The sequence below is a fragment of the Adiantum capillus-veneris genome, chromosome 14, assembly GCF_014529385.1.
Source record: "Adiantum capillus-veneris isolate H3 chromosome 14, ASM1452938v2, whole genome shotgun sequence".
In the NCBI taxonomy this organism is placed as follows: domain Eukaryota; kingdom Viridiplantae; phylum Streptophyta; class Polypodiopsida; order Polypodiales; family Pteridaceae; genus Adiantum; species Adiantum capillus-veneris.
Genome location: NC_140944.1, coordinates 30,891,469 through 30,907,125, shown reverse-complemented (window position 1 = coordinate 30,907,125; position 15,657 = coordinate 30,891,469). Strand labels below are relative to the sequence as shown.

The 15,657-nt window shown below is 43.7% G+C and overlaps 1 protein-coding gene across 2 annotated transcripts in view; it reads right to left on the bottom strand.

Moving 5' to 3' along the window:
- LOC147442165 (ubiquitin-activating enzyme E1 1-like) overlaps positions 1-8,230 on the bottom strand; it is a 38,996-nt gene extending 30,766 nt beyond the window's left edge. The window contains exons 1-2 of one of the 2 annotated variants that reach the window (XM_086528448.1): positions 8,021-8,230; positions 7,321-7,571 (exon numbers count right to left, since the gene is read on the bottom strand). In XM_086528448.1, the coding sequence (XP_086384574.1) occupies positions 7,321-7,558 (238 nt within the window). In that variant the 5' untranslated portion in view covers positions 7,559-7,571; positions 8,021-8,230. Of the gene's footprint in view, positions 1-7,320; positions 7,572-7,729; positions 7,907-8,020 lie in introns of those variants that run through there. The other variant, XM_086528447.1, reaches the window with a different exon arrangement.
- Between the last annotated feature and the right edge of the window lie 7,427 nt (positions 8,231-15,657).

The window sequence follows — 15,657 nt, the reverse complement described above, 5'->3', positions numbered from 1 at the left end:
GCGACACGGAGTGGTGGAATTCCACCCCAGAGAGTACTGGCCCCAAACCTTGACGCCCCTTTCAATATTTCTTTATATTACTTGAACTCAGTATAATGACGGTACTCGCGCTCTACACCTTCTCACTGAAGCGTGTCAGAGAATGAGCCCTCTGCACATATTTAAAGGCCCTTGGTCTCCAAAGCAATTACATTAAAGGCAATAAACTCAAAAGCATCTGGTCCAAAAGCGCTGCATCCAAAAAGCTATCAGCACGTTTTGTGGAAATCCGTACAGCTTTGCCACTTCAACAGCCAACGTGAAACGCGGAAATCTGTACAATCTACCACGTCAACAACCAACCTAAAATCTGGAATTCCGTACATGATGCCACGTCATCAGTTTCTACGCGCTTGTGTATGTGGGCTTGCTTTTTTTAATGCTCTTGGGTCACTATAGCCCTATCGGACGAGGTCCCATAAGTTGGCGGTAACTATTCTTTAAAAATAGGCCACTCAGCAAGACTTTAAAAGTCGGTAAAACTTCTCCTTCTGCTTCAGCTTCTTCACTTAGAGTTTAGGTCTTTGAGCCGAGATCTGCACATTGGTTCCGTTCTTTGGTGGCTTGACACGTCAACAGTTTGTGACATGAATCTAGGTCTTTTCTTGAGTTCCTTTTAAAGCTTTGGTATACCACCCAGTACTCGCAGTCCCCTTGAGGTGCTTGGTCACATGCCTCATCTTTAACTCTTTTGAGAAGTTGCCAACGGCAAAGGCAACTTTAAACTGTTGAATGAAAGCGGTAGCCGAAAGCATCAAAACTTGACTACAGTGTTCTCAGGTCTGTAGACCTTCTTCATATCCTTGCCGAAAATGACGGAAGTTCTTGGCTATGTGTAAGGTGCAGCGGAATGAATGTTGAGCTTTGCTCAGGATGAGTGCTCCGAACTGTGCTCAAGGTTCCTTTTACTTACGGAAGGGAGAACCTTCCGTTTCTTTAGTGAGAGAGTGCAATGGACAAACAAAGTGATGAACATTGTGAATGAAGGTGCTGAGATTGAGAGATAGAGAGAAGAATACGACACCAGAATGTTGTCAAACCCTCCTCCGAAGGCCCCACTCTCTATGGCGAGAGCGGTCTACTTACGATTGCACAAATCTCTACAATGCTTGGACTTGTCGACGATGAGGACGACGACGAGACTGGCTAAAATCTGAAAATGCTAAGGGCTGAAATCTGCAAATCTCTATCTGCTGAATTCTGACTCTATGTCGATGACGATGTCGATGGCGACGATGCGACGACGACGCGCTAAAAACGTAGATGCTAAAATCTGCGTTTTCCGGGCTGAATCTTCAAACTTCGCAGGATCTGACCGTGCGGTGAGGATCTGCTGCGGGAAGGTCAGATCAGCGAGGTTCGGGGTTCTACTGCGATGTTTGACTGCTGAAAACTGAAAACGCTGAGTCTAATGGAGGTTCTATCGCGAAGCTCTGCAAAAACGCTGATGGCTTAGGTTGATGCAAAAACGCTAGGATGAAAATGGTCCTGCTGCAGTGAATCTGCTAACGCTAGGGCTTCTGCTTCTTGCTATCGCCAAGAATCGGCAAGATCAAAAACGCTGGCTGATCTGGTCCAAAAACGCTAGGTGTTGCAGTCTCTTGCAAAACGCTAGGCCTCTGTGGAGTTCTACTGAGAAGTTGCCTGTTGAGCAAGGTGCTCCTGCTGCCTCTTCGCCAGAGAGTGCTAGCGCTAGGTTTGCTTATATACAAACTTAGCAAAATTGCCCTACCTACTTTCCAACAAAAGTCATTTAAAAATAATAAGTGAAAAATATCAAAAATAGGGAAAATAGGTCTATGCACTGTAAAAATGCTCTTGATGGGATCTGATGGAATGATGGTCATGCTGTGTGCAACCAGAGGATATGCATCTAATCTAAGTGTCTGGACATGCACGGTCTGCGAACAGACTCACAAAGGTGCCAGATCACTTCCTACTTTAGACTGACTTGACTGAACTGAACCCTGGTCATGTTGTAGCTTGTCCATGGGCACGTAGGGTTGGATGTGTCACGTGACATCCCCTCCTTTTCAAAGTGAGGTACTAGTACCGAACTGTATGGCGTCGAGGGAGATCACCAACAACATCCGGAATCTTGGAAAGGAATCTTTGCCGGCCCACTCAGATACGTGGGGCATGCAATACTTGAACTTCATAAAGGTCTGCAATGCTTTCTTCTTTGGGCCGCGCTGAAAGCGACACAGTCTTCTTTGGCTCCTTCGATGCTTCAACTTCGTCTAGAGTCATGCTTCTTCCTTCTTCAAGAATCTCCATGGCTGAAAATTCATGAATCCACTTCCAACACAAAAACATGAACATACCTATTCCATGTAAGGTGACTGGAAAAAATCTCGGCTTCCTAAAAGACGGTACATGCAATGTAGATGAACTAATAGACAAAGTGCCAAACCGTTCACCACACACACGCAAACAATGAGATCGAATCGTTCTCTTCTGATCTAAATCAATCAATTGTGGCAATTCACAACGGAAATTCCCATGCTTGGTGAGCATACTTTCTTGTGCTCTTTCTACAACTGTGTCGTGCCAAGGAAGAGACATGGAATGTGACTCCCTTGAATGCATACTTTTCAGCTTTTCATGAATAATCCGCATACATCCGTGCTCATTCATGAGTGAAACGTGCTCAACGTACAATGTCATGCCTAGGAAAAGGGATCACATAAAGACGCTGATTAAAATACAAGAAATGATCACGAATGAAACACTCGAACAATGCATGCTAATTCATCATTCGAACACATAGTATTTCCTGTAAGGGTTCTTTGGACCTAGGCTCGAGAGCCAAAATCAGTTCTTCCTGTTTGATCGACACAACCTGGGGGTTTGCTGTGGACCTCGACTCAAAAGCCAAGATCGATTCTTCGTGATCGATCGAATCTGCAACGAGGTTAGCTTCGCTAGAAAAAGCATCAACTAAACCATCATCCTTGTGAACAATCACGTCTTGATCATACAAATCATCATGCTTGTGAGAAATCACATCTTGATCATGCAAATCATCGTGCTTGTCATTGGCATCCAAACCATGCTCATCATTATCATATATATACCTAGATGAATCCAGGATATACCCAGATTCACCCTTGAAGGAAAGTGCAAGGTATAGACTCATGGTAGTCACCCACAAGACAATATAACCATCAGCTCCATCATGCATAGTATTGACTAAATACCACGACATCCCCACTAACGTCGTCAATGGTATTTAGTCAATACTATAACTCATATAACTCATCATGCTTATCATCATGCAAATCGTGTCATGCTTTGGAGAAGAAGAGACTGAGAGAGTCTCCTTTTCCCGAATCTCTTGCATCTGTGCCTGCACTTGAGAAAAGAGTCGCAACATCTCTTTCACGTGTCGATCGTTCATTTCTTTTCTTGCTTTGTTCTCGCGATCAAATTCTGCTTTTTTTTTTCTTCGGCTTCCAAGCGTGCTTGCTCGTGCTCACGCGTTATGGCTGCCATTCTTTCTTTGTGTTCGATCTTTCTTTTTGCTTTTTGTGCTTCGCGTTCTAACTTCATGTCCATAAACAAACGCGGCAACTCCTCCGTAGGAGTTAGTGCAATCCTTGTCGTAGATGGGGAAGGGGGAGGGTCAACAAAACCTCCTGGTGGGGAAAATTCTTCTTCGCCTCTCTCATGCTCATCACCTCCAAGCGAAGTATCCATTCCGCTTCGAGTGATCACCATCCACTAAAGTCGTGGGTTCTTGTGGTCTTGGGTTCTTAAGTTCACGAGGAACCTGGGTTCTTGGGGGTCTTGAGTTCTTGGGGTTCTTGAGGTTCTTGAGGGTCTTGAGGTTCTTGTGGTTCTTTCGCTTGCAATCTGTGTTAGAGAAGGATCTTCTCTTCACTCGAGTTATATTCTTCCCTGTGGGCGCACCCCTTGGCGGCCTTGCGCTCACACCAAGGTTTCTTTTTCCCACCTCACGTCGATTGGCCGGCCGCTAAGTGCACAGTCCGCTCTCAATGAGTGAAAAGAGGCACAAAGGGAGGCTGGACAAGACCTTCTTTCTTGGGTTTCCTGTCACTCTTCAAAAACACGATTAGGAATCGACACACTCAAGAGAACTTGGGTTACGTGCGACCGCAACAAGCAAAAAAAATTGTGGTTCTTGTGGTTCTTCCTTGAGTGATACAGAACACTGCCAAAGCTCTGATACGAATGTAAGGTGCAGCGTAATGAATGTTGAACTTTGCTCAAGATGAGTGCTCCGAACTGTGCTCAAGGTTCCTTTTACTTACGGAAGGGAGAGGCTTCCGTTCCTTTAGTGAGAGAGTGCAATGGACACAAACAAAGTGATGAACACTGTGAATGAAGGTGCGAGATAGAGAGAGAAGAATACGACACCAGAATGCTGTCAAAGCCTCCTCCGAAGGCCCCACTCTCTATGGCGAGAGCGGTCTACTTATAATTGCACAAATCTCTACAATGCTTTGACTTGCTGAAGATGAGGATGATGACGAGACGGGCTGAAATCTGAAAATGCTAAGGGCTGAAATCTGCAAATCTCTATCTGCTGAATTCTGACTCTATGTCGATGACGATGTTGATGGCAACAATGCGACGACGATGCGCTGAAAACGCAGATGCTGAAATCTGCGTTTTTTGCGCTGATCTTCAAACTTGACCGTGCGGGGAGGATCTGGTGCGGGAAGGTGAGATCTGCGAGGTTCAAGGGTTCTACTGCGATGTTTGACTGCTGAAAACTGAAAACGCTGAGTCTAATGGAGGTTCTGTCGCGAAGGTCTGCAAAAATGCTGATGGCTTCAGGTTGATGCAAAAACGCTAGGCTAAAAATAGTCCTGCTGCGGTGAATCTGCTAACGCTAGGGCTTTTGCTTCTTGCTATTGCCAGGAATCTGCAAGATCAAAAACGTTGGCCTGTCTGGTCCAAAAACGCTAGGTGTTGCAGTCTCTTGCAAAACGCTAGGCCTCTGTGGAGTTCTGCTGAGAAGTTGCCTGTTGAGCAAGGTGCTCCTGCTGCCTCTTCTGCCAGAAAGTGCTAGCGCTAGGTTTGCTTATATACAAACTTAGCAAAATTGCCCTACCTACTTTTCAACAAAAGTCACTTAAAAATAATAAGTGAAAAATGTCAAAAATAGGGAAAATAGGTCTATGCACTGTAAAAATGCTCTTGATGGAATCTGATGGGAATTTGATGGTCATGCTGTGTGCAACCAGAGGATATGCATCTAATCTAAGTGTCTGGACATGCACGATCTGCAAACAGACTCACAAAGGTACCAAATCACTTCCTATTCTGAACTGACTTGACTGAACTGAAACTTGGTCATGTTGTAGCTTGTCCGCGAACACATAGGGTTGGATGTGTCACGTGATACTATGGTTCTGGACTTGCATTTATAGGTATTCTAAAAGAAGTGTGAGGTGAGATTGTGAATGATAGAGAAAGTTCTTTTAAATTTCTCTGAATTGCATCAAAATTCCGCTCACTTATGAAATTTGAAGAATCTCAAGCATTCCGCTCCTCCGATTCTATAGGTTCTCGAGCATCATACTCTTGTCGGCTTCTTGGAGAATCCCATGTCTTGTCGACTTCCCGTAGAGAGAAAAAATATATCCAGCTCTGCGAGCTTTTTCTACAAGTCTTGAGGTTTCGCTTGCTTGCTTCTCTCTTGGCATTTCATGCATCTTCCAAGAGTCGTCCTCCTTTACACACACACAGAGACCATGCTCTAATACCACTGTCACAAACGGGAGCACATAACTAATATCGAATATAGGACAATCGGTTGGCGATGGTGATGTATGATGAGTGGGCAGATCGGCAGACCATGCTCTAATACCACCACTCACATTTTAAACACAGGCGGTACAAATATGTCATACTTGAATCACAGCTTGAAAACTACAAACACTACACGAGAGAAAATATGAAGACACGAGAGGTACAATTCCTTTCTCTGGCACCTAAAACAAATGCCCCTAGCGGGATTCCTTGATATATTAATGAAGAAAAAAGACTGGAAAGCTGCTCTCTATTCGGAGATAGCACTCTCAAATTTGAGTATAACTAGTAAACTAGTCACTTTTTTACTGCTCATGTCACAAGAAAATAAACAAGCGCCAACTAAACACATCTTACTAGTAAAAGTAACCTAGAAGACAATCGTCCCACATTGCCGAAAGCTTCTACTTCATAGTTATGTGAAATAGGGAAACAAGAACAAGTTTTGGGAAGTTCCCGATATCTATAGCGAGTGATGGGGGTAGAAACATGATTAAAAAACGGAAAGGAAAAAAAGTGGGAAATGAGGAAAACATGGAGTTTATGGAAGTTAAGGGTAACTATGACACCAACATCTCAATCATCTAGCCCTGCCACATCATCATGCAATACATCATCAGCTAGCATCTACAGAGCCTTCAACCGTCATATACACGATTGCCACATCATCACTTTGTGATACCTTGTCCTAAGAGTCAAAGCCTGAGCATTGAATCATAGCTTATAAATAATCGAAAAACTTTTGTGCCACACTTATTTGTCAAATGAAAATTTAGAAAATTTACCAAACTACCACTTGAATTTATGTAATTCCCAAAATACTCCTCAAATTTCTAAAATTTCCAAAAATACCCTTGTACCAATGTTGGATGGATTGCTCCAATTTTTGGATAGGTTATTCTTATTGACAATAGATATCTATTTCTAAGTGTGTTAGTCAAACATTTCCACCAATGAGCTCACAAATAGAGACATTTGTGTCTACAAATAATGAACCATTTAATCTCAAGAGCCCACAACCATCTAAAATCCTAGTTTTATCGTCTTCGATTGAGAAAGAACCAATCTTCCTCTGAAGAGTTGCAAAAAAAAACAAAGGTCTTTGGAGATGTTTGCAAGATTAGCAAAGGGTATTTTGGGAATTGTAGGAAAACTTAAGAACACTTTCAGAATTTTTGGTAAAGTATGGGGGCTATTTTGGGACTTTCACAAGTTTCGGGAGTATTTTGGTGTTTTCCCCTAATATTTTTGACTCCAAAAACAATCATAGCACTGCACGGAACCAATCCAAATACTATATGAACCCAGTACTTACCACAAATCCACATTTCATCTAAGTAACCAACAAACAAAAACCACTAACAGTAGCAGACAAAAAAATACCAGATGCACCGACAAGGATCATTGAAATCAAGCAAAAACTGTTATTTTCAGGAAAAAGTTGTTACAAAAAACAATGCACTCAAGGGCTTATCAAAATAGCACAAACTGTTTCTATACCTATTTCCACGCCACCACCTTGGAGACCTGAAATTAGTACATTAGCACCAAGAAGCCGTCGCATGGTTTCTCTGCCATACACCGCAAGCTGACGACTGTGAAGGTCCTCATCGATCTCCATTTCAGAGGGACTGCCATCAGCTGCCATGATGTGGTCCTGGTTTAAGACCTCCTGAGGATGTGGTTTTTTCAACGTGTTCCCCAGCTCTCCCCCAACAACTCTCTTTCTAGGAAGCATATAGTGGAAGATACTGCAAACAACGCCACAAAAAGAAGTATATAAGACCACTCCTCTTTCAAAACCACAAAACACTTACAGATTGAACAGGGATTAGCAATAACAAATTTTCCCCGGTAGAGACGTCACAGGAAAATGACATCTGAATTTGCAAAACCCCAACAACCTTACAAGCATAAATAGAGCATAAACGTGACAAACAGCCCTCGCTTACATAAGAGTTTACAGAAGGACCCTGCAAAAAGAACCACATCAAATTGTAGATGCAAGGAAAGAGCGACACGTATGAGAACAGGATGAACGCACACACGCAGGAGAACTACATGAATGAAAACAGTAAAAGAAAATCACGCACACATGCAAGTGCACGCCCAATCACGCACATGTATCACAGAAGTGCAAAAAGCCAGACATAATGTGAGCTAACGACAACAACTTGCACGACGTTTGCGGAGAACTTACCCCAAAATAATGGAGAAGGCAATCGCCAAGAGAGGAAGCCTAAGCAGATTGGCCAGGACAAATCTAGCAGAAGGATGAAAACTGCACTTTGAAGCGAGCCGCCAAGCAAAGCTCCCACGGAAACAAAGAGAGACACGATTACTGAAGAGACCGCGAAGAAAGGAGAGAAGCTTCCTTGCTTCGAGCCCAGAGACTTTTGCGTTCAATTTTGTGTTTAGTTTACTTCATACTGCTTACACCCGTGACGCAAGTCGGACAAAGGTAAAGGCAACAAGCTATTTATAAAAATTTTAACATCTAGAGGCACTGCAGCGATTCTACGGAGCTTCTTGTGGGCGTTGCTCTTTGAACATCTATAGAACATAACAAGACATACATAGATTGACATCAAGCATCTAGCATTGAAGTAAACAACTACAAAGTGCATTGGCAAACTTTTAAAAAACAATTGCATGTGTATTTACTACTCTAAATCAAGCGTAGTCAATTTTCTCTTATTTCTCTTAGGACCAGAGAGAGAGAGAGAGGTAAATGTTGTCACAGTCGGAGGGAGCAAGGAGTCTTGGCTATCGATCACAGAATCTGGTGCGAAACATATCTGAGGAGGAAAACGCTAAGATAAAGGGTTATCCTCGTGCTACAGAATGGTTATGCAGAGAACAACGTTGGGCTATAATATATAAGAATATACGTAGATTGACATCAACCACCTAGGAATAAAGTAAACACACACAAAATGCATATACATAAGTTGAATTGCCCACCTATGAAAGTGTATTTAGATATTGAGCATGTACTCATGAGGAAAACATGTAGCTAAACTAAACTTACGGAAGCATTGACAAACTCAAAAAATACAAAAAGCATTAACTCACTATAGAAATTAAATTGCACTATCGACCTGATAATCATGTACGGACATCGTCCGATTGTCCAAGCCAGAGGACATGTTTGTGTCAAGCTACATAAAACCAATGTGAATAGTTAAACATTTTGTCTTGCAATGAGGCATCATAGAGTGGAAATCCTAATTATAGATTGCATGCCATGCAAAAGTGCCATACAAAGTATGGGGGAGAGTTGGCACTGTGATCCCTCCAAAAATTATAAGAAACGGAATCCATGTCCCATAGGATTTATTTGTTGGACCAAGCAAATGCATAGGCATGGGGGACTATGATCTCCATCACCGTCTCCTTTGTGACTCCTATGATACTAGCTTTTAATGCACTTGTTAACTAGCACATGTGAACAAAAAGCATGGAGCATGGCACCGAGAGGGTATAGGGTGGATAGTTGTCCATTGGGCATGTTGCAGAGTGGTTGGAGAGGGGCTTTCAAGAGTGGTTGGCCGGTGCAGGTTGCAGAGGTCAACTTGCAGGTCAGATGACTTAGGGTTAGCGTTGGATTGTGGACTAGGGACGAGCGAGCGATGGATCGATGAATGAGGGGGGAGGGATTGGGAAGAAACGATTTGAAGAGGAGGGTGCGAGAGGGTAATCTAAGCGGGGGTTCATGATGGGTATCCTAATTCTCATCCTTTTCTTGATCATCGTCATCGCCATTGCTAGTAGTAGCAGCAGTAGTGCCTTCTCTTGCGTCGAAGATGGGAGTTGCCTTGCAAGCAGAGAAGTGGAGGCAGCACTTGGTCAAAGAATAGTCGGTTGTGGAGAGGAGAAAATAGAGACAGGGCCACCAGTAGACATGGCTGCACACAAAGAAGATGATGGGATTCGAAGCTTGTGGCTTGCTACAACGCAGACATAAGAAGTTGGGCTTTGAAACCCCTCTAAAGCCCCTTGTTGCAGATCTTGCACACAAACCGGTTCGTCGCCACCAGCATTCGCAACAATAGCGCAATCACCTACTCATCAAGATCTAGACATCACCATAGAATCATGACCATTTAGCCTTGTCAAGATCACGTGCAAGAACAGTTAGCCTCGTCGAGGTCACTTGCCCCCTAGCTAGGCATAGGAATCTCTAGCAAATCCTCTTTCTCTTCACTACCACTGTCAGCCCATTGCTATTTAGACCACCCGCACTAGTGGCAGCACTTAAGATTTGATGTTGTGATGAGCTTCCACTCGTGTCGTTGATGATCTCATCCCTTTCTCTGAAAAAAGGAAATACAGTAGTGGATAATAAATATTGGGAATGGGTGGGAACTTGGAATAGTCATGAGTAGATATGGGACTTGTTTCAAAGTGTTATCTATCTTGTACACATACAAGAGTAATCATACCAATTGTAGTTTGGAACTGCTGCTCTAATTGCACCTGTTTCATGCTAGGAATTGTCTTCTAAGGTGTGTTCTAGAATAGAGAAAAAAACTAATGAAATTCAATCCTATTATAGTTCGGAGAATCAGGAAATGATAATGCATGATAAAATAGATTGTCTTGTGATGGTTCTAAAACTTCACATCTCACCGTAAAACCCTAAACATTTCTTAATGTGACCCTTAGAGTCTTACATAAACATGAAGAAGTGGATTACTATGTGCATATTTTGAAGTAAGAAAGAATCCTACAAAATTACCCTTACTTGAACCAGCTTGCTTTCAAGAAATAAATTGACTTATCTTAAGATAATGAAGATAGACAACAATCAATCAACAATTTCTCAATCCATGATAAATCAAATTGGTGATATAAACTAAACAAACTCCGACGTAATGGGATGAACAATTGATATATAGGGATTCCATTGCGTGTATTTGTTTATCTTAATAGTAGAAGGCCCCTCGAGAGATTCCATCGCGGAAGAGGATGAAACCCGGCCAAAGTCTTTGAAGACAATTGTGGCTAAGCATCATCATCATTGACTTACATATGTTGAGAGTATTCCCCCACATGGGGCCACTTGATATAAGCAATTATACGAGCTAATTGTGAGGCGTGCATTACCCAGAAAGTCTCGCTTGACAAGCGAACACCAATTCAATCTATTGTTGTGTCGTGTTTTGAGATTGTCTCGAGGGCATACAATATGATTGCTAGTAGCATGACAAAGTTAGCGGCCCCGATGACATAAGGTAGCCACTACTACTCACAAGCTGAGCTATTGTTGATGTCAATCATGTTTCCAAGTTATATATATATACATATATATATTAATTATAATAATAAGAATTTTTTTCTGCATGCTAGGGACATACCTAGATTTCTATTCATTTTGCAGTAAGCCCTCAATGTATTGGTTTGGCGAGAGAGATTTGTGGTGGACGTTGCAGGGCACGGCTAGAGTGACCTGCGTAGGTGGAGTTTAGACGTAGATGGACATGTATGTTTCTGGATAGCTTGTCCAGTATGTTATGGAGAAGGTATTGTACTAATCGCTGAATAACTTCGTCAATTTTTGCCGCTGGAAGTAGCGGTACTGGGAGGGGAAAGAGAGAGAGTGAAACAAAATGAAATGTTATATTACGTGTCTTAAAATGAAGTAAAGTAAAAAAATTAAAATCTTCAGGTTGAAATCATCATCGTCGTCGTCATCACTACCCGAGGATGCCCGGTAGCGGCCTGTTGTCGCTGAGAAAGTATTGCGTCCATCGCATAAGAGATTTATCAATGTCTGTGTCTGTAGGTAGTCATATTGGGAGAGAGCCAGGGAGATTTAATCAAGATTCTATGACTACAAACCTGTACAATCTCCATGGTCTCCAGTTGACAATGGAAAGGACCGGCCCAACAGAGAGAGTGCTGGACACAAAGAATATCATGGCATACACAACACATGTTACTATAAGCTCAGGCTGGTCAATCGCATGGCATGTAAGCTGCAATGCTTGATACGGAAGTGAACTCTTGTCTAGGAAAAGAACACATTTCTTTGAAGACGTGAGAGCGATGCCTGATACTGAGATACCCCGAGACCAAAACGATTAGCAGTGGACTTTTCTTCACCCATAAGAAGGATGGATATCCCTGCTATGGAATCAATTATGTGAGCTGCTGGCAGAAAGTCCAAAAATGCGAAGCCGATCCCTCGCCCTGCATCAAACCTCACCTTCAAAGCAAGTGTGCACACCTCCCAAGATATGCAAAATTGCAAGGCGATCCCTGCATGAGAGGGAAGAGGAGATGCACGGATCTGAAGAGAGGGAGAAAGAAGGAGAGGGGGGGGGGGGGGGGGGGGGGGGTGCAAATAAACAACAGGAGAGGACAAGCTCAAAGCTCATATTCGTAAGTTTTCACTCTCCAAGCAAACTTGACTAGCCTTACACGTGCAAAAGAGAGAGTAACAGACTGTGATGGCAACAGTTGCCATGCAAGTTAAAGTAGGGAAGCTTTTGGGTGCCATTGCATGGCAGCACCCTTACTCATGCAATCACCCAGTAGTCAACCTCCACCCACTTCCTATGTAGCTCCAGCACTAGAAAAAAACACACCCCTCCATTTTTCTAGATGCTCGGCATGCGTTCTAGTGCCGCCTGCATGCCTTTTTGTGTGTGTGTGTGTGTGTGTGTGTGTGTAGTTGTTGGTTGGCAGGCTATTGCACGACTGGCTAAGAGAGAGAGAGAGAGAGCATAGGGGCTGTGGGCTGCTATAGCTACGCATGAGGGGAAAAAAAACTTGGCGGTTGTACAACAGCAGCCAGTATGTGACTCCAAGAGTTGAGGGCAGGGTAGGTAGAAAGAAAGAGAGAGACTGTGTGTACGATCGCATGTGTGTGGGGTGGGCCATGCAAGGGTGGTAAAAGGTTGGCCAAAATTGCGTGCCCACTCTATGGCGGCTTCGGGTGGTTGTTGTAGAGAGAGAGAGACTCGCCGACTAGGAGATAATGAAAGAGAGAGAGTGAGAGTTGGAGAGAGAAAGAGTGCTCGACTGTACTCAAAGACACTTGATGCTTCAAGCTTGAGCATAGTGAGTTCATGAGCTTGCTAAATCGTCGCTGCGTAGAGCACAAACTGTTTGGCTTTTATTTGCTGCTGACCAACGTTAATGTTCGATTGCCACCATTATCACCATGCCTCGACTCGCTGCTCATTTTGTCAACAGAGCGTCCATCGACTAACTGTTTGATGTAAAGAATGAGGATGCAAGAGAGCTACACAAGACAAGCACAAAGCACACAGAGATGGAAAGCTTCTTCTTCTTCTTCACAGAAAAGAGAGTACAAAATGACTAAGTGCTAAAGCTGAAAAAAGTAGCACATATGTACATGCGGTCACTAAGTGTGAACTCGCTAGAAGTGTACTAGGCTGGCACTATAAGTGTAGTCCAGCTGTAGAATCACTGGCAGAGATCCTCCGTGTCGGTCACCTAACACTCCAGTGAGTAAATGCCGTAAGCGGCCAAGACCCGTAGTGGATGCCAGCTCAAGGTGTAGAGCTCGACATCTCAACACTCCCCCTCGAGCTCTGCATGTCGCAGAGTCCAAGCATAGTCCAGAAACGTCGAAGCTTCTCAGCTCCGAGGGCCTTGGTAAAGATATCTGCTATCTGCTCCTCTGTGCTGACGTAGACCAAGTCGATGTCGCCCGCCAACACTCGCTCTCGAACGTAGTGGTAATGGACCTCTATGTGTTTGGTCCTTGCATGGAACACTGGGTTCCTAGCCAACTGCATGCTGCTGAGGTTGTCACAATGGATGAAAATCTGCTGGTCCACCTGCACTCCCAAGTCCTCAAGTAATGTGCGTAGCCAAGCTACCTCGCACGTCGCAACTGCTGCACCTCTGTACTCGGCCTCTGTGCTCGATAAAGCAACCGTAGGCTGCTTTTTGCTGCTCCAAGTAACAGCAGCACTCCCAAAAGAGAACATGAAGCCACTCATAGATCTCCTATCAACAATGCTACCTACCCAATCTGCATCTGTATACCCATACAATGCTAATGGTGCATTTGCTACATAGAACAATGCGTAGTCAAGAGTACCTTGCACATACCTAAGTGTGCGTCGTACTCCATCCAAATGTGGCTTCCTCGGAAGCTGCATGAACTGACTCTCCAAGCCTACTGTGTAGCTCAAGTCTGGCCTCGTGATAGTCAAGTAGATTAGACTACCCACAATCTTCCTGTACATGTTGACATCCTCAACAACATCACCCTTCTCTACACTCAGCTTTGCATTCACATCCAAGGGAATAGTAATTGGCTTACAATCAGCCATACCATACTTTGACAACATGTCCAAAGCATATTGTCTCTGTGATAGCCATACACCCTCTGGAGTCCTGATCACCTCAATGCCAAGAAAGTAGCGCAACTCGCCTAAATCTTTCATTTCAAACTCCTGTTTGAGAAGACCCTTCACATGGCCAATCTCCATAGCATTGTCACCAACAATAATAAGGTCATCTACATATATGGTAATGACCACAATCCCCACATCACTCTCACGTACATAGAGTGAATGATCAGCATGAGCTCTCCTAAAACCAATACTGACAAGATACTTGGCAATCCTGTCATACCATGCTCTAGAGCCCTGCTTCAAACCATACAAAGCTTTGAGAAGTCTGCATACATAATCTGGGTAACCTGGAGCGACATAACGAGGTGGCTGATCCATATACACTTCCTCTTGCAACTCACCATTCAAGAAGGCATTCTTTACATCCATTCGATGCATAATCCATCCTCTAGATGCAGCCACTGCTATGACAGCTCTCACAATCGTCATCTTTGCCACTGGAGCAAAGGTCTCCTCATAGTCTATGCCATACGTCTGTGCATAACCCTTTGCGACCAGCCTTGCCTTGTGACGCTCAATGTTACCATCAGCCTCATGCTTGGTTTTATACACCCATTTACAGCCAATAGCTTTCTTGCCACTTGGCAATGGCACCAACTCCCATGTGTCGTTTGCTTCCAATGCAGCCATCTCTTCATTCATTGCATCATCCCAATGCACATTTCCAACTGCATCCTCAAAACATGTGGGCTCCACATCCTGTATCACCTTAGCCATGTAGGCTTGGTGATGCGCTAGATACCCATCATAAGTCAATTTCTGAACTGGATTTCTGACTCTATTAGATTTGCGCGGTCCTGGGTCACTCCTTTGCCCTCTAGCATCTTCTTGTACTTTCCTTACACCAGGTGTCCTGACAGTCGGAATTCCAAATTCCTCATCAAGACTTTGTTCAGAACCATCTGAATCCATGTCTACATGTGAAAAATCTGATGATGCATCAGCCATAAAGGGAGGTTCATCAACCTTTTCCTTTCCTTTTCGTGATACATTCCCTGTACCTGTTGGTGGAGTAACCTGCGTACGTAGTCTACCATTCCATGGTTTCTCAACAGAGCCACGAGAAGAGGATTCTTGTGGTCCACTCAAAACCTGTGACTGTGGCCTCACATTTTGTACAACCACATCATCTTTTACATCAGCCCCAATAGTGCCATGTGCATTACTGTACCAGCTGCTCATCTCATCAAAGACTACATCTGTGCTCACTCGTAATTCTCGTGTAGTAGGATTGTAGCACTTGTACCCCTTTTGTTCAAGGGAATATCCCACAAGAATACATTTCTCTGCTTTAGGATCCAATTTCCTATGCAACTCATCTGGTACATGCACGTAAGCTATGCAGCCAAACACTTTCAAGTGTGCCAAATCAGGCTTTGTACCTGTAAACTTTTCCTCAGGTGTTACATCATGCACCGCAGCTGTAGGTGTCCTGTTC